Source organism: Ranitomeya imitator, chromosome 2, assembly GCF_032444005.1.
Source record: "Ranitomeya imitator isolate aRanImi1 chromosome 2, aRanImi1.pri, whole genome shotgun sequence".
Taxonomy (NCBI): Eukaryota; Metazoa; Chordata; class Amphibia; order Anura; family Dendrobatidae; genus Ranitomeya; species Ranitomeya imitator.
The window spans coordinates 513,060,887-513,086,323 of NC_091283.1; the positions used below are offsets into that span (position 1 = coordinate 513,060,887).

Here is a 25,437-nt window from a genome sequence, read left to right on the forward strand (position 1 = left end):
ACTAAGGGCTTCCCAGCATAGCCTTCTTTATATTTAGCTCCATCATATGTCTGCATAACGTGTTACTTAATGACATTTCAGGGGCGAGGACGATTGGCATAGGGACTGGTATGACTGTGTGTTGTGTATGGATATCCACATAAAGAGAGATGAATGAATGGCACCAGGGCAGTTTGCACTGTTGTGTAGCAGATCCGTTCGGCATGCAGCTTTGAAAAATTATGGGTAATTGGTGCTCAGCATTGTGACGGAAGTAGGTAAAAACAGGATTTTTGGTTGCTTACCGTAAAATCTGTTTCTTGAAGCCTCCATTGGGGGACACAGGAACCATGGGTGTATGCTGCTGCCACTAGGAGGCTGACACTATGCAAATAAAAAAGTTAGCTCCTCCTCTGCAGTGTACACCCCACCGACTGGCATTATACTCTTCAGTTAGTGAGAAAGCAGTAGGAGAAAAGAACAAGGTTGAAAAACCATAACCACAAACTTGAGAACTGTAAACGTGAGAACAGTCATAAAACAGATAACAGAAACATTGGGAGGGAGCTGTGTCCCCCAATGGAGGCTTCAAGAAACAGATTTTACGGTAAGCAACCAAAAATCCTGTTTTCTTTATCGCCTCTCATTGGGGGACACAGGAACCATGGGACGTCCCAAAGCAGTCCCACGGGTGGGAAAGACAGACTTCCATCAGGTCAGAGGACTCACCACTGCCGCCTGCAAGATCCTTCTGCCTAGGCCGGCGTCCGCCGAAGCGTAGGTATGGACCTTGTAAAATTTGGCGAACGTGTGGATGGAAGACCAAGTTGCCGCTTTGCAAAGCTGTAAGGCGGAAGCCCTGTGGTGCACCGCCCAGGAGGCGCTGACTGCCCGGGTAGAGTGAGCCTTAATCCCAGGAGGGGGCACTCTGTTCTTGACCCGGTAAGCCTCCAAAATTGCCAATCTGATCCAGCGAGCAATAGTCGCTTTAGAAGCCGGTTGGCCTCTGCGCGTGCCATCAGGAATGACGAAAAAGGAATCCGTCTTCCGGAAAGTGGACGTTCTGTCCAGATAGATCCTCACTGCCCTGACGAGGTCCAGCTTGTTCAATGATCGCTCCAGAGGATGAGTCGGAACTGGACAAAAGGAAGGTAGAACGATGTCCTCGTTGAGGTGGAAGGTGGAAACCACCTTAGGAAGAAAGGAAGGTGGGAGCCGGAAGACCACCTTGTCCTGGTGAATGACCAAAAACGGAGGGCGGCAAGACAGGGCCGCCAACTCGGAAACGCGGCGAATAGACGTGATGGCCACAAGAAAGGTCACCTTCCAAGATAGAACTGATAGAGGAATCTCCCTAAGAGGTTCAAAGGGGGAAACCCTCAGAACGTCCAGTACCAGGTTTAAGTCCCATGCCTCCACAGGGGCCCTGTACGGCGGGACAGCATGGGCTACCCCTTGAAAGAAGGTCTTAACTTGTGGCCGAGAGGCCAAGGTCTTCTGAAAGAGGATGGAAAGCGCAGAGACCTGACCCTTCAGGGAGCTAAGCGCCAGGCCCGAATCCAGTCCTGCCTGAAGGAAGGCCAAAAGAGAAGGCAGGGAAAAAACCATAGGCGGAACGCGGTTGGACTCGCACCAACGGAAGTAAGCCTTCCAGGTGCGGTAGTAGATCCTGGAAGACGAAGGCTTCCGAGCCTGAATCATGGTGTGAATCACCCGGTCCGAGAGGCCGGACGCTCTTAAAACCGCGGTCTCAACAGCCACGCCGTTAAACTGAGCGACCGAGAATTCGGGTGGCAAATCGGACCCTGGGACAGCAGATCGGGCCTGTCTGGAAGGCGCCAGGGAGCGTCCGCGAGAAGGTTGACGAGCTCCGCGAACCAAGCTCTCCTGGGCCAATCCGGGGCGATCAGGATGACCGGCACCCCTTCCGCTTTGATTTTCTTCAACAGCTTGGGAAGTAATGGAAGGGGTGGGAACAGGTAGGGCAGCTCGAACTGTGACCAAGGAATGGCCAGAGCATCGACGCCCACTGCGAGAGGATCGCGGGACCTGGAGACGAACTGCGGAACCTTCCTGTTGAATCGAGACGCCGTGAGATCCACATCCGGAGTCCCCCATCGAAGGCAAATCTGATGGAAGACCTCCGGATGCAAGGACCATTCCCCTGCCGCGAGGTCCTCGCGGCTGAGGAAGTCGGCGGCCCAGTTGTCCACACCGGGGATATGCACTGCGGATATCACCGGAACCGTTGCCTCTGCCCAAAGGAGGATCTTGGATACCTCGGCAAGGGCCAAGGAGCTCCGGGTCCCCCCCTGATGGTTGACATACGCCACAGCCGTGGCGTTGTCCGTCTGGATCCGGACTGGAAGGCCCCTGAGGATCCTTTCCCAGTGGCGGAGGGACAGAAAGATGGCCCAAATCTCGAGGACATTGATTGGCAGAGTTGACTCCTGCAACGACCAACGGCCCTGAACCGTCAGGTGGCGAAAAACCGCACCCCAGCCGATCAGGCTGGCGTCCGTTGTCACCACCTGCCAGTGATCTGGAAGGAAGGAACTGCCCTGGGAGATGAGAGGTGACGTCAGCCACCAGTTGAGGGACCGCTTGACCCGAGAAGAGAGCCTGATCGGCCGATCCAGGAAGAAGACAGACCTGTCCCACTGAGACAGAATGGCTTGCTGAAGGGGTCGCGAATGAAATTGGGCGAAGGGAATCGCTTCCAAGGTAGCCACCATCCTCCCCAAAACCTTCATGGCCGATCGGAGGGAGGGAGGCCGAGGACCCTGGAGCAAGCGTATGTCCCGACAAAGAGTGGATCTCTTGTCCTTGGGAAGGAAGACTCTGCTCTGACGAGTGTCGAAAAGCATGCCCAGAAAGATGATGCGCTGAGAAGGAATAAGGCAGGACTTCTTCCGGTTGACCAGCCACCCGAAACGGGCTAAGGTGTCGAGAACAATGGACAGGCTTTCGTGGGCCTGAGCAAACGACGGAGCCTTGATGAGAATGTCGTCGAGGTATGGAAATAGGACCAGGCCTCTGACTCTCAATATTGCCATCAGCGCCGCCATGATCTTCGTGAACACCCTTGGAGCGGTTGCGAGACCGAACGGCAGGGCGACGAATTGAAAGTGTTCCCGTTGTACTGCGAAGCGCAGGAAACGGTGATGTCCGGGAAATATCGGGACATGGAGGTAGGCGTCCTGGATATCTATTGAGCATAGAAAATCCTGGGCCTCCATGGAAGCAATTACTGAACGAAGGGATTCCATCCTGAAGTGTCTCAGGCGAACTCTCCTGTTCAGCAATTTGAGGTCCAGAATGGGGCGAACCTTGCCGTCTTTTTTCGGTACCACAAAAAGGTTCGAGTAGAAACCCGTGAACCGTTCTTTCTCTGGGACGGGAACGATTACCCCGGATTTGAGCAGAGAAGCGATGGCTGCGAAGAAGCCCGGAACTAGAGCGGGATCTCTTGGAGGACGGGATTGGAAGAAACGACCCCTGGGTCGGGAGGCGAACTCTATCTTGTATCCCGAGGATACAACTTCCCTGACCCATGCGTCCTCTACTGCGGAAATAAAGACGTCCCTGAAGAAGAGAAGACGGCCGCCCAACCTGGGAGGTGGGCTGGGGTCTTGCCGAGAGTCATGCCGAGGTGGATCTTCCAGTCCTGGGCCTGGAGGATCTACCCTGGGAATAGCGAGGACGCCAGGACGGAGTGGGCCTAAAGGACACCGCCTTCTTCTCCTGACGTGCCTGTGGCCTCTGTTGCTGCTGGGAAAAGGAGTTTGACGCAGCGAAGCGACGAAAGGGCCGAAAAGAGCGAAACTGCCGTCTAGGAGGAGGGCAACGAGGCTTAGCCTGGGGGAGAAGAGAACTTGTACCCCCGGTGGCGTCCTTAATGATTTGATCCAGCTGGGAACCAAAGAGACGAGAGCCCTGGAAGGGCAGACTAGTGAGGGACTTTTTAGAAGATAAATCCGCCTGCCAGGCCTTGAGCCAAACGGTGCGGCGGATGGCAACGGCATTGCTGGAAGCCTGAGCCGCACAAGACGCGACATCCAGGGAGGCAGAGACCAGGTATTCACCGGCGTGGGAAATCTGGTTGGCAAGCTCCGCTAGTTGCATGGGAGGCGCCCCGTCCAGGATACCTCGACGGAGTTCTTTGGCCCATTTGGAGATGGATTTAGAAACCCAAGTGGAAGCAAAAGCTGGGCATATGGCCGCTGCAGCCGCTTCAAAAGCTGACTTCGCAAAGGATTCTATAGCCCTATCGTTAGAGTCCTTCAGAGATGCTCCGCCGGACAGAGGAAGCACCGTGTTGGTGGACAGCCTGGACACAGGTGGATCCACCGAGGGAGAGACCGTCCAATTGGCGGTAACTTCTGGAGAAAAGGGATATAGCACACCCAGGCGTTTTCCCCTCTGAAAACGCCTAGTGGGGTTCTCTCTCTCTCTGGACATGATTTCCTCGAATTCAGGATGAGGAGCAAAAAACTTGGAAGGTGGTTTGGCCCGTCTAAACGAAACCGCCTGATCTGCGGGTTCCGTAGAGGGATCCTTTATGCCACAAGATTGGTTTACTGCCACAATGAGATTCTGGACCATCTCCCTCATGGTGGCGATTTGGTTAGAATCCAGCTCCGAAATATCCTCCGAGGGCGCATCAGAGGGTGCCTCGCCTGACTCAGGGGAGGAGGGTCGAGGAGATGCCGACCGCAGGGGAGGGCCGAGTGGCGAGATGGAGCGCGAAGAGGACTCAGACCGACGTTCCTGTCTGGACCTTTTGTGGCTTATCAAGGAGGGCTCGGGCGGCGGTTCCTGCGACCCGCTGGCCACGGCAGGGGTCTGCAGGGGTAACCGATCCAGCGCGGACACCAGGGTTTGAGATACCCGTGTTAAATCCGCCACCGATTGTGACAGAGAGGCGGCCCAGCCTGGGATGGGGGGGGTCAGTCTCGGGCGGAACAGCCGGGGGATCCTGGGCGGTGGGAACAATCGGGTTGCTGCAGGACTGACACAGCGGGGAGGACTGACCTGAGGGAAGTTTGCTGTTACAGGACGAACATGCAAAGTAGGTGACTAGGGCAGAAGATGAAGAAGTCGGAGGACGAGAGCGGCCCCCTTTAGAGTTAGACATTTTGAAGAGGTCCCTGAAGAAAATGCCAGCAGGTTAGGGGACAGTGGGGCAGAGGAGGGTGTCAGTCTGCAGTGCAGAGCTACTCACGGCAGACAAAAAACCCGGATACCAGGAGCTGCAGGAAGATGCTGTGGATCCCCGGCGCAGATGGCGTGCTGCGTCCCCGGACCGAGCGCTCTGCGAAGTTTCCCGGCGCAGGAGCGTGGCAGAATGAAGGAGACTCGTGCCCTAAGCGTCCAGCAGCGGCGTGGAGGAAGGGGTGGAGCCAGACGAGATGGCGCCGGTGGGAGGAGAATGCGGAGTTTGTCGGGCGGGAGAAAGCCCGCCCGATGATACCGGAAGTGGGCGAGCGCGTCACCGGAAGTAGGCCCCGGGGAAAGCCGGGGCCTAAATTAGAAGCCGGTGACCGCCGAAAAGGTGGTAATTGGCGGTGCGGCGCAAAAAACAGTGCGGGCGCCGCCCGGCTGATAGGCGCGGCATCCGCCGCAGGAAAGGGGGGAGCGCCGATGCCGGCGCCGGAAGTAGGCCCGGGAAGAGCCGGGGCCTGTATTAGAAGCCGGCGGCCGCTGGATAGGACCGCGGCCGCGCGTCACCTCCCAAGGTACGGCCGCCGGGGAAAACGGTGCGGCTGCCTGAAGGGGGCCGCGCCGCAAAGATTAAAAGGATGCGGCCGCAGGTAAGGCAGTGCGACTGCCTGTGAAAACGCGGCCGCGGTGGAAAACTGCGCAGTCGGTATCAAGGCCCCCAAAGATAGGGAAGGAATGGGGCCTAAGTGTCACCCAGATCGGTGGGTCTCGGAAAAAAGGTGCGGCCGCAGGTGGAGAAGTGCGGCCGTAGAAATAGCAGTGCGGCTGCCAGTAAGGCACCGCGCTGCTCAAAAGGAAAACTGCGCAGGAAACGTAGGGGATCCACAGGGCCCCCTAACTGATAGGGGCACAAATACTCACCTAACTTCCCACGCCGTCGGTACTAACCTTAAGAAGTGGAAGGTATTAGACGTCCGTGTAGGTGGTGACGGACGTCCTCGTCTCCTCCGACCGACAGGCTCTGGTGGGCGAGTGGGTGGGGGACGGAGCCAGGACCGGACTTCTGAGCACGCTTCTGTGCCAGGATCTTGGTCCTGCTGTGGGATCTATGAGGATACAGGGTGGCAGTACACGCCGTACTCATAGTCCATAATGTGGGAGTACAGGTGTGACTGTTCACCCTGTATCCCTCCGGAAACCTGAAAAGGAACGACGCACATTGAGGTAGATAAGGGTCTAATGAAAGACCCGTGTCCACCTCCTACTGACACTAAGCTAAACTGAAGAGTATAATGCCAGTCGGTGGGGTCTACACTGCAGAGGAGGAGCTAACTTTTTTATTTGCATAGTGTCATAGTGAGAGGCGATAAAGAAATACCTGCTCTGAACACCTGCCGCTCCCATGGAATTAGTTTGTTGAAACCTTTATGGTATAATAAAGATAACGACTCCACTGCAAAAGGGCGAGTGCCACATTTTCTTCATATTTGATTGTTGCTTCTTTCTATGCAACTACATTATATTGAGCTAAAGTCAGACACTGAACTGGCTCAGTCGACATTGAGGATTCTCAGGCTGCGTGCCCACGGCCAGAAATAATAGCCTTTTGGAGGCAGCGTATTTTCGCTGTGTTCTACATTACAAACACAGTGGATGGGATTTATAGAAATGTCATGCCCACTGTGCTGCTTTTTAACGCTGCATAAACCCACCTGCGGCGTGGCTTTCAACTACCCAACATTACGACAATTATCTCTGAAAAAGTACAAGATGCGGCCTCAGGCTATGAACTAAGACCTCAATACTCACTTGGGTAGAGGGAGCTCAGGAATGTGGTCTATCCGGACAAGTTGTCTAATACGGAAGCGGCATAAATGTTGCAGAGATTTCACATTGCTGAAGCGGGACACAGGGTATAATAGTTGTACTGGCGTAGGAGGAAGACCTGGAAGAGAGCGGTCGGGTGAATAAAATTCTACCAACTAAGTAAAATAATTGTATAAGTCCTGTGTAAAATGTAAAGCCCCATTGGGGCTCAATCTAGATTCCATATCAATATGTCTTTGGAGTGTGGGAGGAAACTGAAGAACCTGGAGGAAACCCATTCAAACACAGAACATACAAACTCCTTGCAGACGTCATCCTTGGTGGGATTTGAACCCAAAAGCTGCAAATAAACCATGCTAACCACTGAGCCACCATGCTGCCCAAGTCTTATCAGGCAGTCATACACACACCTAGGATAGTGACTGCACTTCCATGTACTAACCTGGCACCCGAGAGCGCAGGAAATACAGGAACTTCCCATTTTTTGAGTGCATGATAGCCCGTTTTATGAACTCTACTACAGACTGGCACCGATCTTCAAACTTCGGATGGCACCACAGACTGAATGTGCCTAAACCGCAAGTGGAGAACAAAAGGTTAATACATCACCATCATATCTACATTGCAGAAAATGAAATTGTGACGCAACCATCAGGCCATGTTCAGATAAATTGTGGATTCAGCATTGAAGATCTGGAACAAATTTAAGTAAAGACTTAGGGTATGTGTCCACGTTCAGGATTGCATCAGGATTTGGTCAGGATTTTATGTCAGTATTTGTAAGCCAAAACCAGGAGTGGAACAATTAGAGGAAAAGTATAATAGAAACACATGCACCACTTCTGTATTTATCACCCACTCCTGGTTTTGGCTTACAAATACTGACATAAAATCCTGACCAAATCCTGATGCAATCCTGAACGTGGACACATACCCTAAAAAAACTGGGAATTTTAAACCTTCACCCACAAATATTGATAAAAATCTGTGCAGATGTTGGCACACGCTGTGCACGGTGGATCTGCTATGGATAATTGTTAACAAGGATAAAAAAAAACAACAAAAAAAACTTGTGGAGACAAATACAAGCCAATTTTGTGATTCCAGGCCATTATTATTATTAGACCAGCCCTAATCTGCGTAAAGTGTCGACCATCAAGAGTCCTACTGCTTCAGACATGGCACCATTGGTTCTCACAAAAACAAGAAAAAGCAGAGGCCATACAAAGAGGGGATCACCAAACAGCATGGATTTGTAGGTATAACCAAAGGACTGAAAAAACCCTTTTAAAATGTAACTTTTAATAAATACTGAGTAAAAATACCCATATAAACGGGTCAGGAGACAGTAACACCTTAATCTATCTTAACACAAACAATATATGAAAGGATAGAGACTAGACGGTGGGGGGGGGTGTGATCTTTCCCTAACTCGCCCTGCCTCACAGTGGAGGTTGGCACCCTAAAATCGATGTGGCGCCTCCACTCGTCGACGGCTCTCCCTTGTGACCCTACAGGATCTTATCAAAAATGAAACCACCACCACACCATAACTTAATATAAAGTGTATAAATGCTTATAAGGTGCAAAGAAATAGCTTTAAAGATCTAATGTGGGATAGTTTCCACAAAAAAGGGTCATATAAACAGTTACCCTTCTATTTATCTGATATAAGAAAGGTGCACAAGGTGTCTAATGTATAGAGGCAAAATAAATGGTTGCGATATACGGCAATAATGAACCTATTATCAACACTTGTAGTATACCCTAATAGTTAACACAGTATACGATTTGTAAAAAATGGGGGTATACACTGTGTAGGCAAAATAGTATACTAAAAAGACAATCAAGTGTTAATATGCCAAACACTAGCACCTCTCAAATAATAAAGAAATGGTCAAATAAAGGATGTAATCATCCGTACGCTGCCGCCCATCCCGACGTGTTTCCCCCTAGGATAATGCACCAGGGTTCATCAGGGGAAGGAGTGGGGCCTCTAGCGCAGGGGTCCCCAACTCCAGTCCTCAAGGCCCACCAACAGGTCATGTTTTCAGGATTTCCTTTGCATTGCACAGGTGATGCAATTATTACCTGAGCAAGACTAAGGAAATCCTGAAAACATGACATGTTGGTGGGCCTTGAGGACTGGAGTTGGGGACCCCTGCTCTAGCGGACCGAGGAAGCTATAGTAAGCTGCGTCTCGAAGTAGCCGCTCAGCAAGTCCGAGGCAACTATAATGAGCTGCGTCCCGGAATGACCGCTCTCAATGAAGGGCTGCACGTGTCTTACCAGATTGCGTTTCTTATTCACCACCACACTGGAGCGCCCGAAGGAACCGGAAGTGGCGCATAGCCTATGACGCCAGAGCGTTTCCGGTAAGTGGAGCTCACAGCGTTCCACGCTGGTCAACCAAACATCACACAAACTTGCTAGACAAAATACCACAAGTCATGTGGCAACGCTATTCTGTGTGATCAATTCCGAACTCTTAATAAAAAGAATAACAACATTAAAGAGATACAGAATAGTAATGAATAATAACCGGTCCCCAAAAAAAGGGGGAGGGGAATATTTTTGGAAAAAATGACCATGCAACCAAAATATCATCAGAGAGAGTGTCAAAAAAAAAAAAAAAAGACCATCACTATTCTGTATCTCTTTAATGTTATTCTTTTTATTAAGAGTTCGGAATTGATCACACAGAATAGCGTTGCCACATGACTTGTGGTATTTTGTCTAGCAAGTTTGTGTGATGCTTGGTACCGCCTCCGATTGGTTTGGTTGACCAGCGTGGAACGCTGTGAGCTCCACTTACCGGAAACGCTCTGGCGTCATAGGCTATGCGCCACTTCCGGTTCCTTCGGGCGCTCCAGTGTGGTGGTGAATAAGAAACACAATCTGGTAAGACACGTGCAGCCCTTCATTGAGAGCGGTCATTCCGGGACGCAGCTCATTATAGTTGCCTCGGACTTGCTGAGCGGCTACTTCGAGACGCAGCTTACTATAGCTTCCTCGGTCCGCTAGAGGCCCCACTCCTTCCCCTGATGAACCCTGGTGCATTATCCTAGGGGGAAACGCGTCGGATGGGTGGCAGCATACGGATGAGTACATCCTTTATTTGACCACTTCTTTATTATTTGAGAGGTGCTAGTGTTTGGCATATTAACACTTGATTGTCTTTTTAGTATACTATTTTGCCTACACAGTGTATACCCCCATTTTTTACAAATCGTATACTGTGTTAACTATTAGGGTATACTACAAGTGTTGATAATCGGTTCATTATTGCCGTATATCGCAACCATTTATTTTGCCTCTATACATTAGACACCTTGTGCACCTTTCTTATATCAGATAAATAGAAGGGTAACTGTTTATATGACCCTTTTTTGTGGAAACTATCCCACATTAGATCTTTAAAGCTATTTCTTTGCACCATATAAGCATTTATACACTTTATATTAAGTTATGGTGTGGTGGTGGTTTCATTTTTGATAAGATCCTGTAGGGTCACAAGGGAGAGCCGTCGACGAGTGGGGGCACCACATCGATTTTAGGGTGCCAACCTCCGCTGTGAGGCAGGGCGAGTTAGGGAAAGATCACGCGCCCCCCCACCGTCTAGTCTCTATCCTTTCATATATTGTTTGTGTTAAGATAGATTAAGGTGTTACTGTCTCCTGACCCGTTTATATGGGTATTTTTACTCAGTATTTATTAAAAGTTACATTTTAAAAGAATTTTTTCAGTCCTTTGGTTATACCTACTAATTATACCCTGTATGTATTATTTTTGGTTATTACTAGCATGGATTTGTACAAAAAACAACACAGCTTTATTAAGGTGCAAATACAGGACAGATCATTTTAAAAACACTTCGAACAATGCCTATAATATGGCAAGTGCCTGTACACAAGGTGAAAGGGGGAAAACAGGAACACATACAGATATACATCTCAGTGACCTATATGGACAGCATATTAATAAAGTGCAAGAAACATGATGACAAATTAAGGCATAAATGGCTAATAAAGCTGCACATGAAAAAATATACTGTGGTACAAGAAATGTGCTACAAATATGCAACATATGACAGTACTAAACATGGGATCCTGAGATCACTAGTAAGGCCCCATAGATAGATGGCACGTAACGCAGTACACATAAATAAACAACACTATCTGGGTATATAAACTGCTAAGATATACAAAATATGCTAAAGGCATACAGAGTGCCGACATGGGATCCTGAACTCAGTGGTAAGGCCCTATAAATATATGGCACATAATGCAGTACGCACACACTGGTAACCGTACCTAAGTTCAAACAGGAGAATGAGTCCAACTATGCATAAAGGGTGTATGAAGTAGAACAAGCATAGAAGCCCTATGTCCCAAGGTACTCAGTAATGCACACCTAAAAATAAGCCACTGCTGTGGCGACACACGTAGGGTATTCGCTTTCTCTTTGTGCCTGTAGGTGTTATCTTAGGGCTATTTGCCCGGAGGTGTTATGGTTTTTTTTTGCTTATAATGCGTACTTGGGTACATGGTTTACTGATCTATAATATAACGCTGGGAGCGTCACTCTGTCCGAAGCCTTTATAGACTGCCCAAGCGCCGGCGCAGTCTGGACGCCACAGAGTGACGCTCCCAGGAGATCGCGGTATGCGTAAACACTGAACGCACACCGCGATCTCCAAAGGAGAGGCAGGGACCGCCAGGAGGGTAAGTATATTCACCTGTCCCCCGTTCCAGCGCTGCGTGCGGCTCCGTGTTCTGGGTCCTCTGCTGTGACGTTCACAGTTCAGAGGGCGCGATGACGCGCTTAATGCGCGCCGCCCTCTGACTGAACAGTCACAGCCAGAGGAGCCTGAAGAAGCGGCGGGCAGTGCTGGAACGAGACAGACATGTGAGTATAGCAAGTGCTGGGAGGCCTGAGGTGGCGGCGATACCGGCACCTGACCCCCACAGCGCGCCGGTGTCCCCGCCTGCTCAGGCCCCCCAGCACTCGGCACCCAGCGACGATAGGGGAGTATGGTATTTTTTTTATATATATATATATCGCAGCAGCATACGGGGCATATATTATGGAGCATCTTATGGGGGCCATAAACCATAATGGAGCAGTGTACGGGGGCATATATTATGGAGCATCTTATGGGGGCCATAAACCATAATGGAGCAGTGTACGGGGGCATATAATATGGAGCATCTTATGGGGGCCATCAACCATAATGGAGCAGTGTACGGGGGCATATAATATGGAGCAGTGTACGGTGCATATACTATGGAGCATCTTATGGGGGCCATCAACCATAATGGAGCAGTGTACGGGGGCATATAATATGGAGCATCTTATGGGGGCCATCAACCATAATGGAGCAGTGTACGGGGGCATATAATATGGAGCATCTTATGGGGGCCATAAACCTTTATGGAGCAGCGTATGGGGCATATGGATGGGAGCAGCAAATTACAGAACGGTGGCGCAGGATGGGAGCAGCACATGACAGAACGGGGGTGCAGGATGGGTGCAGCACATGACAGAACGGGGGCGCAGGATGGCAGCAGCACATGTTCGAATGGGGGCGCAGGATGGGAGCAGCACATGTCAGAATGGGGGCGCAGGATGGGAGCAGCACATGACAGAACGGGGGCGCAGGATGGGAGCAGCACATGACAGAACGGGGGTGCAGGATGGGAGCAGCACATGACAGAACGTGGGCGCAGGATGGCAGCAGCACATGTTCGAATGGGGGCGCAGGATGGGAGCAGCACATGTCAGAATGGGGGCGCAGGATGGGAGCAGCACATGACAGAACGGGGGTGCAGGATGGGAGCAGCACATGACAGAACGTGGGCGCAGGATGGCAGCAGCACATGTTCGAATGGGGGCGCAGGATGGGAGCAGCACATGTCAGAATGGGGGCGCAGGATGGGAGCAGCACATGACAGAATGGGGGCGCAGGATGGGTGCAGCACATACCAGGATGGAGACCATATACCAATATAAATGCTCGCCACCCGGGCGTAGAACGGGTTCAATAGCTAGTAGTACTATACTGCTACTTGCTTATTTTTAGGTGTGCATTACTGAGTACCTTGGGGCATAGGGCTTCTATGCTTGTTCTACTTCATACACCCTTTATGCATAGTTGGACTCATTCTCCTATTTGAACTTAGGTACGGTTACCAGTGTGTGCATACTGCATTATGTGCCATATATTTATAGGGCCTTACCACTGAGTTCAGGATCCCATGTCGGCACTCTGTATGCCTTTAGCATATTTTGTATATCTTAGCAGTTTATATACCCAGATAGTGTTGTTTATTTATGTGTACTGCGCTATGTGCCATCTATCTATGGGGCCTCACTAGTGATCTCAGAATCCCATGTTTAGTACTGTCATATGTTGCATATTTGTAGCACATTTCTTGTACCACAATATATTTTTTCATGTGCAGCTTTATTAGCCATTTAGGCCTTATTTGTCTCATCATGTTTTTTGCACTTTATTAATATGTTGTCCATATAGGTCACTGAGTTATATATGTGTTCCTTTCCCCCCCTCCCCCCTTTCACCTTGTGTACAGGCACTTGCCACATTATAGGCATTGTTCTAAGTGTTTTTAGATGTTTTTAAAATGATCTGTCCTGTATTTGCACCTTAATAAAGCTCTGTTGTTTTTTGTACAAATCCATGCTGTTTGGTGATCCCCTTTTTGTATGGCCTCTGCTTTTTCTTGTTTTTGTGCAGATTCGTTTTCTGAGGTCAGGGTTGGATCCCAATTGTTCATGTTCTGTGGTGCCCCCACAAAGTAATTAGTACCATTGGTTCTCACCTCGATAGTGCTCCATGCGTGTGTGGTGGGTGATGCCCTGCGATCGGAAGCTGAGGCTCAGGATATAGCGGGGATCAGAGCTATCTCGTACAAGAAATGAACCATCTGGCTTCGCTTTTAGCTTCATTTCTGCATCCTCCCAGTTCATAGGACCCCAGTACCAACCGCACTGTTGGTAGAAAGGGAAGCAAAGTATATTAAAGCACCTAAAAAGAGAGAATGTAAGGGGCAGATCACTTAGAAACCAAGGTCAACCTTTTCCAGTTCTCTTAAACTTGCAGCAAAACTACTAGGATCCTGTCGGAGAATCGGGCACTGTAACGGCTGTACCAGCGGGACTGGGGCACACTCAGGAGGACGAAGAGGTACCAATCGTGGCAGGGGATCTGCAAAACAGTAACAAAAGACATATCTGCATTTAGTTGCTTTCAGACCAAACTTTGTACAACCACCTCCCTACGGCATTCCTTTCAATGCACAAAGTATATATTTAAGAATGGCAACCAATTTGTTAATCCACCCAGTGTGTGATTTTACACTTCTGTTATTTCATTTTCTCTTTTCCCCCATGCTTTTCATAAGAGCCCTAATAAGGTCAGACGAAGGCTATGTATTAGCACTAGCCAACTACACCGTGTTCCAAATTATTATGCAAATGATATTTTTCTCGGATTTTCCTAAATGGTCGGTGCAAATGACAGTCTAATAAAAGTCATCACCCGTTAGATTATACATCGAATTTTATTGAAGAAACCTCCCAATGATAACAGTATAATCTCCAAAATAAATAAAAACTCAAAATGCACTGCTCCAAATTATTAGGCACAGTAAATGCTGAAAATGTTCATTTGTAAAGTTTGCAGCACTAGGAGGTCACATTCACTGAACAAAAAAGCTATTTAACTCCAAAACCTCCTAACAGGCCAAGTTGCATGTTAACATAGGACCCCTTCTTTGATATCACCTTCACAATTCTTGCATCTATCGAAATTGTGGGTTTTTGGAGTTTCTGCTTGTATTTCTTTGCATGAAGTCAGAATAGCCTCCCAGAGCTGCTGTTTTGATGTGAATGGCCTCCCGCCCTCATAGATCTTTTGCTTGATGATACTCCAAAGGTTCTCTATAGGGTTGAGGTCAGGGGAAGATGGTGGCCACACCATGAGTTTATCTCCTTTTATGCCCATAGCAGCCACGAGGAGCAATTGCAGTGGATTGTTTCCCACCCAGGGACTGCTTTAGGATGTCCCATGGTCCTGTGTCCCCCAATGATTGGCTCGGAGAAAAGGATTTTATGGTGAGTACACAAAAATCCCCATTTCTGCTACGCCTCATTGGGGGACACAGGACCATGGGACATCCTAAAGCAGTCCCTGGGTGGGAAACAATCCACTGCAATTGCTCCTCGTACCACTGCAATTGCTCCTTGTACCCACAAGTTACAGATGCGGTACTGCCGCCTGCAAAATTATTCTGCAGACGGACGCATTTGCTGAGACATGAGAATGGGCATGGTAATGCTTCGTAAACGTATGCAGGCTCGATCAGGTCGCAGCCCTGCAGACTTGTGCTGCCGACGCCTGGTGCCTGAAGGCCAGGACGCACCCACTGACCGAGTAGAATGAGCCTTAATCCCTGCTGGGACGGAGTGACCTCTAACTCGGTAGGACTCCTGGATAGCTGAACGAATCCACTTGGCTATCGTAGCCTTGGAAGCGGCTGGCCTTTCCTTGACCCTTCCGGGAGCACATACAGGGCATCTGACCAGCGGAAAGACGCCGTTCTCGAGACGTATCTCCTAAGAGCTCTCACCAAATCCAGTGTGTGGAGAGCCTTCTCGGTGTGATGTACCGGCACCAGGCAAAGTGAAGGCAAGACAATCTCTTCATTGAGGTGAAAAGATGAGACAACTTTCGGTAGAAAAGATGGGGATGTTCTCAAAAACACCTTATCCTGATGAAAAATGAGGAAAGGAATTGGCAAGACAAGGCTGCCAGTTCTGAAACTTGTCGGATGGACGTGACCACAACCAGGAAGGCAACCTTCCATGACAGAAAAAACAGGGAAACGTCCTGCAGAGGCTCAAAAAGGAGCCTCCTGCAAGACTCCGAGGACCAAATTAAGGTCCCATGGTTCCAACGGCATCTTATAGGGTGGCACCACATGGGAGACTCCCCGAATGAACGTCTTCACCTGTAATCTGTTGGCAATTTTACGTTGGAACAGGACTGACAAGGCTGAAATCTGCCCTTTGAGAGAACTAAATTCTCAGGAATTCGAGGATGGAAGGAACTGAAAGTTCAAGAGGAGAGCGTCCTCGGTCCTGCCAACATGAGAAGAAGGTCTTCCAAATGCGATGATATATACGCATGGACGTAGGCTTCCTAGCACTGATCATAGTAGAAATGACTTTTTGAGAAAAGCCTGCCTGTGTCAGGACCCAGGACTCAACAGCCATGCCGTCAAACACAGGGCCTCGGAGTTCTGGTGGTAAATGGGGCCCTGGGAAAACAGGTCTGTGCGATTCGGTAATCGCCAGGGGATATCGGCAACTATTTGAACTAGTTCGGCGTACCAGGCCCTGCACAGCCAATCTGGCGTAATGAGGATTACTGGTATCCCCTCCGCTCTGATCTTCTGGATGACTCTCGGCAGCAAGGGAAGGGGGGGAAATATTTACGGAAGCTGGAACTGATGCCACGAGTGAACGAGTGCATCTGCCCGATGGCTGCAGTCACGTGGGACCGAGCTATGAAGTTGGGAACCTTGGAATTTCACCGTGAGGCCATCAGATCCACGTCTGGGGTTCCCCAGCGACAGCAGATGTGGTGAAAGATCTCCGGATGGAGAGACCACTCCCCGGAGTCGAGACCTTGACGGCTGAGCAAGTCTGCCTCCCAATTTTCCACTCTTGGGATGTGAACCGCTGATACCATTGAGCGGTTTTCCTCGGCCCAACGAAGAATGTGTCCTACCTCGGACATGGCTGCTTTGCTGCGTGTTCCCCCCTGCCGGTTGATGTATGCCACTGCCGTGGCATTGTCAGACTGAATCCTGATGGGACGACCCGTCAGGAAAGGATGGAATTGAATAAGAGCCAACCTGATTGCCCGTATTTCCAGGATGTTGATGGCAGGCGAGATTCCTGAAGAGACCAGCGGCCCTGAGCAGTGTGATGGTGGAACACTGCTCCCCAGCCCAGAAGACTGGCATCTGTTGTGACAACTAGCCAATGTACTGAGAGTAAGGACTCCCCTTGATTCAGGGAGGACTTCAAAGTCCACCACCTGATAGATTGTCTGACTCGCTGGGGAAGAAGAAATCGACGATCGAGAGATAACGGGTTCCTGTCCCACACAGCCATGAGAGCATGTTGTAAGGGTCGGAGGTGTAGTTGAGCGAATGGGAAAGCCTCCATAGCTGCTACCATCCTGCCGAGGACTCTCATACTGAAACGAAGAGAGTGAGTATGAGGTTGGGAGAGCTGAGCTTCCTGCTGAAAGACTGAGATTTTTTCCGGGGGAAGAAGTATGAACCCCTGGGATGAGTCCAGTATCATTCCAAGAAAGGAAATTCGCTGAGCCGGTAGTGGGGAAGATTTTTTGAAGTTTATCTTCCAACCCAGGCGAGAAAGAGTATCTATTGTGATGGTCACGGCCTCCTTGCAGGTGTGGAAAGAGGGGCCTTTGATGAGGATATTGTCGAGATACGGTACCACCACCACACCTTCGGTATGAAGGATGGCCACGGCGGCTGCCATGACCTTGGTGAATACCCTGGGAGCGGTAGCGAGGCCAAAGGGCAGAGCAGCAAACTGGAAGTGATCTTCCTGAACTGCGAAGCGGAGAAACCTTTGGTGAGAAGGTAAAATGGGAATATGGAGGTACATGTCCTGGATGTCTATGGATGCCAGGAACTCGCCTTTTTCCTTAGAGGCGATGACAGAACGAAGCGATTCCATCTGGAACCGTCGCAACCTGACAAATTTGTTCAGCAGTTTTAGGTCCAGTATGGGCCGTATTGTACCATCCTTCTTTGGAACAATGAACAGGTTTGAATAAAAACCTTGAAACCTTTTGCTTTCAGGAACCGGGATAATAACCCCATCTTCTTTTAGAGAGTTTATGGCCTGGAAGAACTCGGATTCCTTTGCCCTGGGAGGAGAAGATAGGAAAAAGTGATTTGGTGGAAGAGAAAGAAAATCTATCTTGTATCCGGAGAACACTAGGTCGCGGACCCATTCGTCATGAACGACCGAGAGCCACGCGTCGCTGAAGGAAAGCAGACGGCCGCCTACTTTGAGGGTGTCCTCCGGATACCGCAGGGAGTCATTGTGTGGGAGACCTGCCCGGTCTGGACCCTCTGGAACCTGACTGCCTAGGCCCGCCTCTCCAAGAGGGAGAAGGTTTGTAAGAGGTTTGAGGACATCTATCGCAGCGTTGTGCCCGGCCAGGTCTGGAGGATGTGGAAGTTGAGGACCAGTTTGAGTTGAAGCAGGAAAAAAAAAAAAAATAATAATCGGGACCGGGCCTGTTGTTGCTGGTTCCGAAAGGGCCGAAAGGGTCTCTGTTGCGGAAGAAATTTACTCTTCCCTCCAGTGGCGTCGGAAATTAATTGGTCGAGCTTTTCGCCAAAAAGGCGACCGCCCTGATATGGAAGAGAAGTCAATTACTTTGGACGAGAAGCGCTGGAAAAGATGGGAGGCGGTAATTGCCGGTGGGCGTGGCCAAGGACTCAGGCCTGTATGAGGAGAAAAGCCAGGGACTAAATTTAAAAAACTTGCGGTTGCGGCCTCAAAAATGAGCGCTGTGGACCACCCACGGACCCGGGCTTAGCCCTTTAGAGGTGAGGACCTTCCATACCCTGGGAACCAGGACACCCCCAGCGCCTCAGCCCCCGCCGTGTACTCACTGTAGATGCGGTGGGCCGGTGCTCAATCCACCGTCGCCATAGACAGGGAGGGGGTGGAGAGCTTCTGCCGCCTTGCGTCATCTGCTATATCAGTGGTGATGCAGAGGGGGGCTGCACGGATGCCATACTTATTATGTCCGGCTATGCACCTGGCTCCAGGAGAGGTAGATGGAGGGCTACTCCATGTGGTCGCCTACTATGGAGGGGGGAGATCGGAACCCAAAGGAACCGTCGCCCGTAAGGTGAGCTCAGGGCTGGCATCCAAAGTTGCAGGAAAGGATACGGGAGGAACGCTCCACGTACTTGCCTGTTGATGGTTCGGGGAAGATCGGTACCTAGAAAGGATCTGTCGCCCCCAATCGCTCCGTTAAGGGAAAAAAATAGAACAAAAAATTTAAATAAAAACGGTGGGGTCTGAAACAGACCCAAGTGCCTCCTACAGACACTAAGCAAGAACTGGTTCACTTAGAGCCAGCAGGAGGGTGTATACCGCAGGGGAGGAGTTATTCTTTATGTGTTAATTTAGTGTCCTCCTAGTGGCAGCAGCATAACACACATGGTCCTGTGTCCCCCAATGAGGCGTAGGAGAAAAAGAGTTTGCATTAATGTGTGTCTCAATACATAGACCGGATCATATAGGTTCAGGAAATTACAGTATGCCTACAGTACTTAAAACCTTAAAACTATTTTACTGCCAAGACAATCCCCATCTCATCTATAAAATAATACTGCAATATTCCAATAAGCAACATTGGTGGTGCAAAAGATTAATTCATATAAGGATGATAATAAGAATCACTCAGCATGCACCCACCATGCATGGACAATATGGATAACTGCCAATACAATATAACAGCTCAAGAAAGTCACAGTCACTAAATCCAATAAAAATATCAATCTTTATTAATACAAAAAGTCTAAAAATACATACAGAACACCAGACAGTTAGTATAAGTAGAACCAGCAGATTACAATAACCATGCCACAAACAGCATAAAAAGGCAGTCACCCAAGGTACGGTGACCCCTGCAGCGGAACAGAACCCATCAACTGGCACAGCACAACACCCGTCGCCTCATATCAATTAACCACTACTAATAAAGTTATCAGCAGTGCCACATAGAAGAAGGGGTTATAACTATTATCAATAGTAATCCATAAGAGAATAAAGCGAGGCACGTGAACAGAATGGGACTCCGTGCATATTACCTGCCGTGATGAGTCCGGACCAGCGCAGAGGACACCGGGACACTATAAATACAATAATACTGAAGCACAGCGCAAACCATGCATTTTTTACCTTAAGTTCTATCACAATGGAACCAGACCATCAACCACGTGATGACATAGTAAGGTACGACGAGTTCCATACATCCCAGATTTTATAAAATTTTTCTAAACAGCCCCTATTCTGGTATAAGGTACGCTTGTATGGTATGATTGAATTTACCAGCTCAATCCATGCCCTGAGAGATGGATGCGTATTGTTCATCCAGCGCAAGGCTATTTGTTTCCTTGCCAAGAAAAGGGTCTCTCTCAAGAAAATTTGAACATGGTGTCCCCACGTCTCTTCCTCTAATACCCCATGAAAACATTTTAAACTTGTACTATAAGCTAAAATCAAGGGGGGGAAATGGCACTCCTAAAAATTATAGTAAATTAATACAGTCAAATGTAATGTCAATATCAACACAAATATCCGATATTAGAATTTATAGTAACAAAGACTAACCAGGAGCATGTGGTGGTGGTGGAGGGGGCAGTGGGAACGACTGGAGCGAGGACCCCATAGGACCTACTAGAACAGACGCTGGTTGTAAACCGCCAATGTCATCTGTAAGAAGGAAAATTTATATACACACACACTATAGTGTAGTAAAATATATACACATAATGGACAAAATCCTAATGAACCTATCCAATATCTTGTACATACATTTCATTTTTGAAAACCGAATTTTGATTGGTTGTTGAAAGATCCAGTCTGATTTGTTTTCTATTTTACAGGGGTTCTTAAAGAGAATCTGTCAGTACAGTTTTACACATCAAAGTAAAATGCATGGCCATAGTGGCACCGTTATACAGATTAACTAGATACCTCTAGTGATGAAATCCTCATGGTTGCTGTTCTATAATCATTTGAAGTTTTGGTGTGATAAGTTTAAGATGCATAGGCGCGCCCCTATGGTTGTAAGTCTCATTTCTCATCGATAACTTATTACGTAAAAACTTACAAATCTCTCCACAATTGGCACTTCTTTCATTGGGTATAGGTGACATAGAACCTTCTTTAAGACCTCTAGTTTTACATAAATTCTCTGTGACAAAAAATACAATTGCCTTTAACTGGAAAAATCCAGACACACCCAAGATTCAAGACAATCTTTGTGAAGAGATATTTTATTGATTATGAGCTTAAATATGCTATAATCTACAATTGTTACACTAAATATGCAAAAAAAAAAAAAAAATATGGTCACTCTGGATATGGAAATTTCTCCGTGAAATCCCAATTGTGAAATGTACCTGCTCATTTTCTGTTATCTTCATTGTAATTACTGTATTTAATTTTGTAAATGTGATTTTAATTGTAATTTTCTTTTTCACTTTGTTCCATGGTTAACCTTGATACCTCCAAGTCCTCTTTATTCCCTGGTTATCCTTGCCCATCCATTTTCCCCCTTCCCCGAAATAGTTTATAATTAATAAGATGCATAGGGGCGAAACTGTGGGTAGGGTCTTCAGCTCCTGCCCGGGCCCTTCAGCCTGCCTCTGGTGTCTGTATCTGACTTCTGCTTGAAAGTTTGCACAGGCGGTGCCGTCCTCGTTGCGGGTGGCGCTTACACAGATTGATCTCCCAGTGGTCTTCAATAAAATGACACTGGTGGCGGTGCATGCACAGATCGAGACTCAGCTCATTAACTACCCAAGATCTCCATCACCAACACTCTATTGAAGATGGCTAGAAGATCAATCTGAGCAATTGCCGCCCACTGTGAGGACGTCATCGGCGCAAACTTTCAAAGAGGAGGCAAATAAAGACATCAGAGGCGGGTGGAGGGGCCAGGACAGAAGCAAAGAAAAAAACATACCCAAATTCCCACCTCTATGCATCTGAAGCTTTTTGCACTAAAACTTCAAATGTGGATTTCTTCATTAAAGTTACCATATCTATGTAATAGCATTATTATGGCTATGCCTTTACTTTAACATGCAAAATCATGTGGACAGGTTCTCTTTCCAAAACTGATCGCACAAGACCCCCAGCTTCCACGATGACCTTGTACTTCTATACAAACAAGGATCTGTGAAAATTGTAAGAAAGGGGAAAAAAAAAGATCTTTAAAAATATATTTAAAAAGAACCCGACAGATGGATCAACATCTAAAAACTAATTATGTGGCTGCATGTGTCTTACTGCTGATTACAAGCAACCCCATTGTATGGAGATAACTTACAGTATATAGCGCTTTTATCGCCACAAAACCAGGACCTTGACTATTCGAAAAGACAGTCTACCGATAGCATGCCCACTGAGGCTTGACTGTGTTCCCTGATCCGGCCTCACCCTCTTCATCCCATGGCAGCTTGTGTATGCTGCGACTCCGGGCATGCGCAGTGCACCTCTCTACATGCCAACGGTTTGAGGACACACTGCACATGCTTGTACTCGCAGAGTTCACAAGCAGCCACGGGATGCAAAATTAAAGGGAACCTGTCACCCCCAAAATAAAAGATGAGCCAAGTCCTCTTCTTGTCTTCTCGCTGCGGCTCTGGCGCACGCGTACGCGTACTGATTTGCCCTGTTGAGGGCAGAGCAAAGTACTGCAGTGCGCAGGGCCTCACTGACCTTTCCTGGCGCCTGCGCACTGCAGTGCTTTGCTCTGCCCTCAACAAGGCAAATCAGTACGCCTGCGCCAGAGCCGCAGCGAGAAGACAAGAAGAGGACGTCATCCTATGAAGATGGGAGGCCCCGGACAGGACCGCAACTCCCATCAAACCGAACCGCAGCGGGATCGCCCCTGGGTGAGTAAATTCTAACCTCTTTTTCTCATCTTTCAGGTTACATCGGGGGCTTATCTACAGCATTACAGAATGCTGTAGATAAGCCCCTGATGCTGGTGAGCTTAGCTCACCTTCGATTTTTGGGGTTGACAGGTTCCCTTTAAGGAAGAAAATAGCGAGGACAGATCAAGGATCACAGTAATGTCTCAGTGGGCATGCCCTCAGCAGACACGACTTGTCCGCTCATAGTGCACCATTTTTCAACTAGACAAGGTCTTTTGGATAGGTGGCAAAAGAAGTTAGAAAAAGTAAGCATCACTATATACTGTAAACTTCCCCCACACGACCGGGTTGCTTATAACGCCGTTCAACAAATTTTCGTGAATTCTTTGTAAATGCATTCAAATGATGTCACACGAGAACAGAATTTTATCAGTGCTAAATCATTTGTTCTAGTTTTTAAAATTGGAGATGTGGGGCAATGAAATTAATGGTATACACAATTCATGGATACAAAGTGAAATTTGCAAAAAAAAACAAAAACCTTCCACATATTTATTGGGAACTTTTATGACAAACTATCGTTACACGGGCCAAAGAACATAAACTAAATAACTACATTTATTGCAATTTCAAGTTTGGAGATTTCTCTTTGCCTGCAGCTCTGGAGCATCTCTACTGCTGAAGCCCTGCTATGTGTAGCACAAGCAATCCATCGCAGCTTCAAGTCCTGTATATCTATAATATAACGCTGGGAGCGTCACTCGGTCTGAAGCCTTTATAGACTGCGCAAGCGCCGGCGCAGTCTGGGCCTCACAGAGTGACGCTCCCGGGAGATCGCGGTATGCGTTCACACTGAACGCACACCACGATCTCCAACAGAGAAGCAGGGACCGCCAGGAGGGTGAGTATCGCCTATATTCACCTGTCCTCCGTTCCACGGCTGAGCGCCGCCATCTTCCCGGTCCTTGGCCTGTGACCTTCAGTTCAGAGGGCGCGATGACGCGCTTAATGCGCGCCGGCGCCACCCTCTGACCAGTCACAGGCCGAGAAGATGGCGGTGCTCAGCGGTGGAACGGAGGACAGGTGGATATAGTAAGTGCTGGGGGGCCTGAGCTGGCGTCGATACCGGCACCTGACCCCCACAGCGCGCCGGTGTCCCCGCCTGCTCAGGCCCCCCAGCACTCGGCGCCCAGCGACCAAACATGAGTATTTTTTTTTTTATTGTAGCAGCAGCAGCATACGGGGGCATAAAGAATGGAGCATGTTAAGGGGGCCATCAACCATAATGGAGCAGTGTACGGGGGCATATAGAATGGAGCATCTTATGCGGCCATAAACCATAATGGAGCAGTGTACGGGGCATATAATACCATGGAGCATCTTATGGGGCCATCAACCATAATGGAGCAGTGTACGGGGCATACACTATGGAGCATCTTATGGGGCCATAAACCATAATGGAGCAGTGTACGGGGGCATATACCATGGAGCATCTTATGGGGGCCATAAACCTTTATGGAACAGCGTACGGGGCATACACTGTGGAGCATCTTATGGGGGCCATAAACCTTTATGGAGCAGTGTACGGGGCATATACTATGGAGCATCTTATGGGGGCCATCAACCTTTATGGAGCAGTGTACGGGGCATATACTATGGAGAATTTTATGGGGGCCATAAACCTTTATGGAGCAGTGTATGGGGCATATGGATGGGAGCAGCAAATTAAAGAACGGTGGCGCAGGATGGGAGCAGTACATGACAGAATATGGCAGCACATGACAGAACGGGGGTGCAGGATGGGAGCAGCACATGACAGGATGGGGGCGCAGGATGGGTGCAGCACATGACAGGATGGGGACGCAGGATAGGTGCAGCACATGACAGGATGGGGACGCAGGATGGGTGCAGCACATGACAGGATGGGGACGCAGGATGGGTGCAGCACATGACAGGATGGGGACGCAGGATGGGTGCAGCACATGACAGGATGGGGGCGCAGGATGGGTGCAGCACATGACAGGATGGGGGCGCAGGATGGGTGCAGCACATGACAGGATGGGGACGCAGGATGGGTATAGCACATGACAGGATGGGGACGCAGGATGGGTGCAGCACATGACAGGATGGGGACGCAGGATGGGTGCAGCACATGACAGGATGGGGACGCAGGATGGGAGCAGCACATGACAGGATGGGGACGCAGGATGGGAGCAGCACATGACAGGATGGGGACGCAGGATGGGAGCAGCACATGACAGGATGGGGACGCAGGATGGGAGCAGCACATGACAGGATGGGGACGCAGGATGGGTGCAGCACATGACAGGATGGGGACGCAGGATGGAGCAGCACATACCAGGATGGAGACCATATACCAATATAAATGCTCGCCACCCGGGTGTAGAACGGGTTCAATAGAGATAGATATATATAGATATATATATATATATATATATATGTGTAGATCAGCCTGGAAGTGTGAAATGCACTGCAGCAAAAGAGAATGTTATTTCTTTGTTTACTTTTTTTTTTTTTTAAATTGTGAAAAGTCTTTTCAGAGGGTCATTTATTATTCAACCCCTCAACCCACCAGAATTCTGTTTGGTTCCCCTAAAGTATTAAGAAGTAGTTCAGGCACAAAGAACAATGAGCTTCACATGTTTGGATTAATTATCTCTTTTTCCAGCCTTTTCTGACTATTTAAGAC

General features: G+C 48.8%; 1 protein-coding gene across 1 annotated transcript in view; it reads right to left on the minus strand.

The window, feature by feature from the left end:
* Positions 1-25,437, minus strand: part of SOCS7 (suppressor of cytokine signaling 7) — an 88,694-nt gene that overhangs the window by 16,118 nt on the left and 47,139 nt on the right. The window contains exons 4-8 of the mRNA XM_069751706.1: positions 20,452-20,553; positions 14,067-14,197; positions 13,812-13,980; positions 7,412-7,540; positions 6,952-7,087 (exon numbers count right to left, since the gene is read on the minus strand). Coding sequence (XP_069607807.1) covers positions 6,952-7,087; positions 7,412-7,540; positions 13,812-13,980; positions 14,067-14,197; positions 20,452-20,553 — 667 coding nt within the window. The remainder of the gene's footprint in view (positions 1-6,951; positions 7,088-7,411; positions 7,541-13,811; positions 13,981-14,066; positions 14,198-20,451; positions 20,554-25,437) is intronic.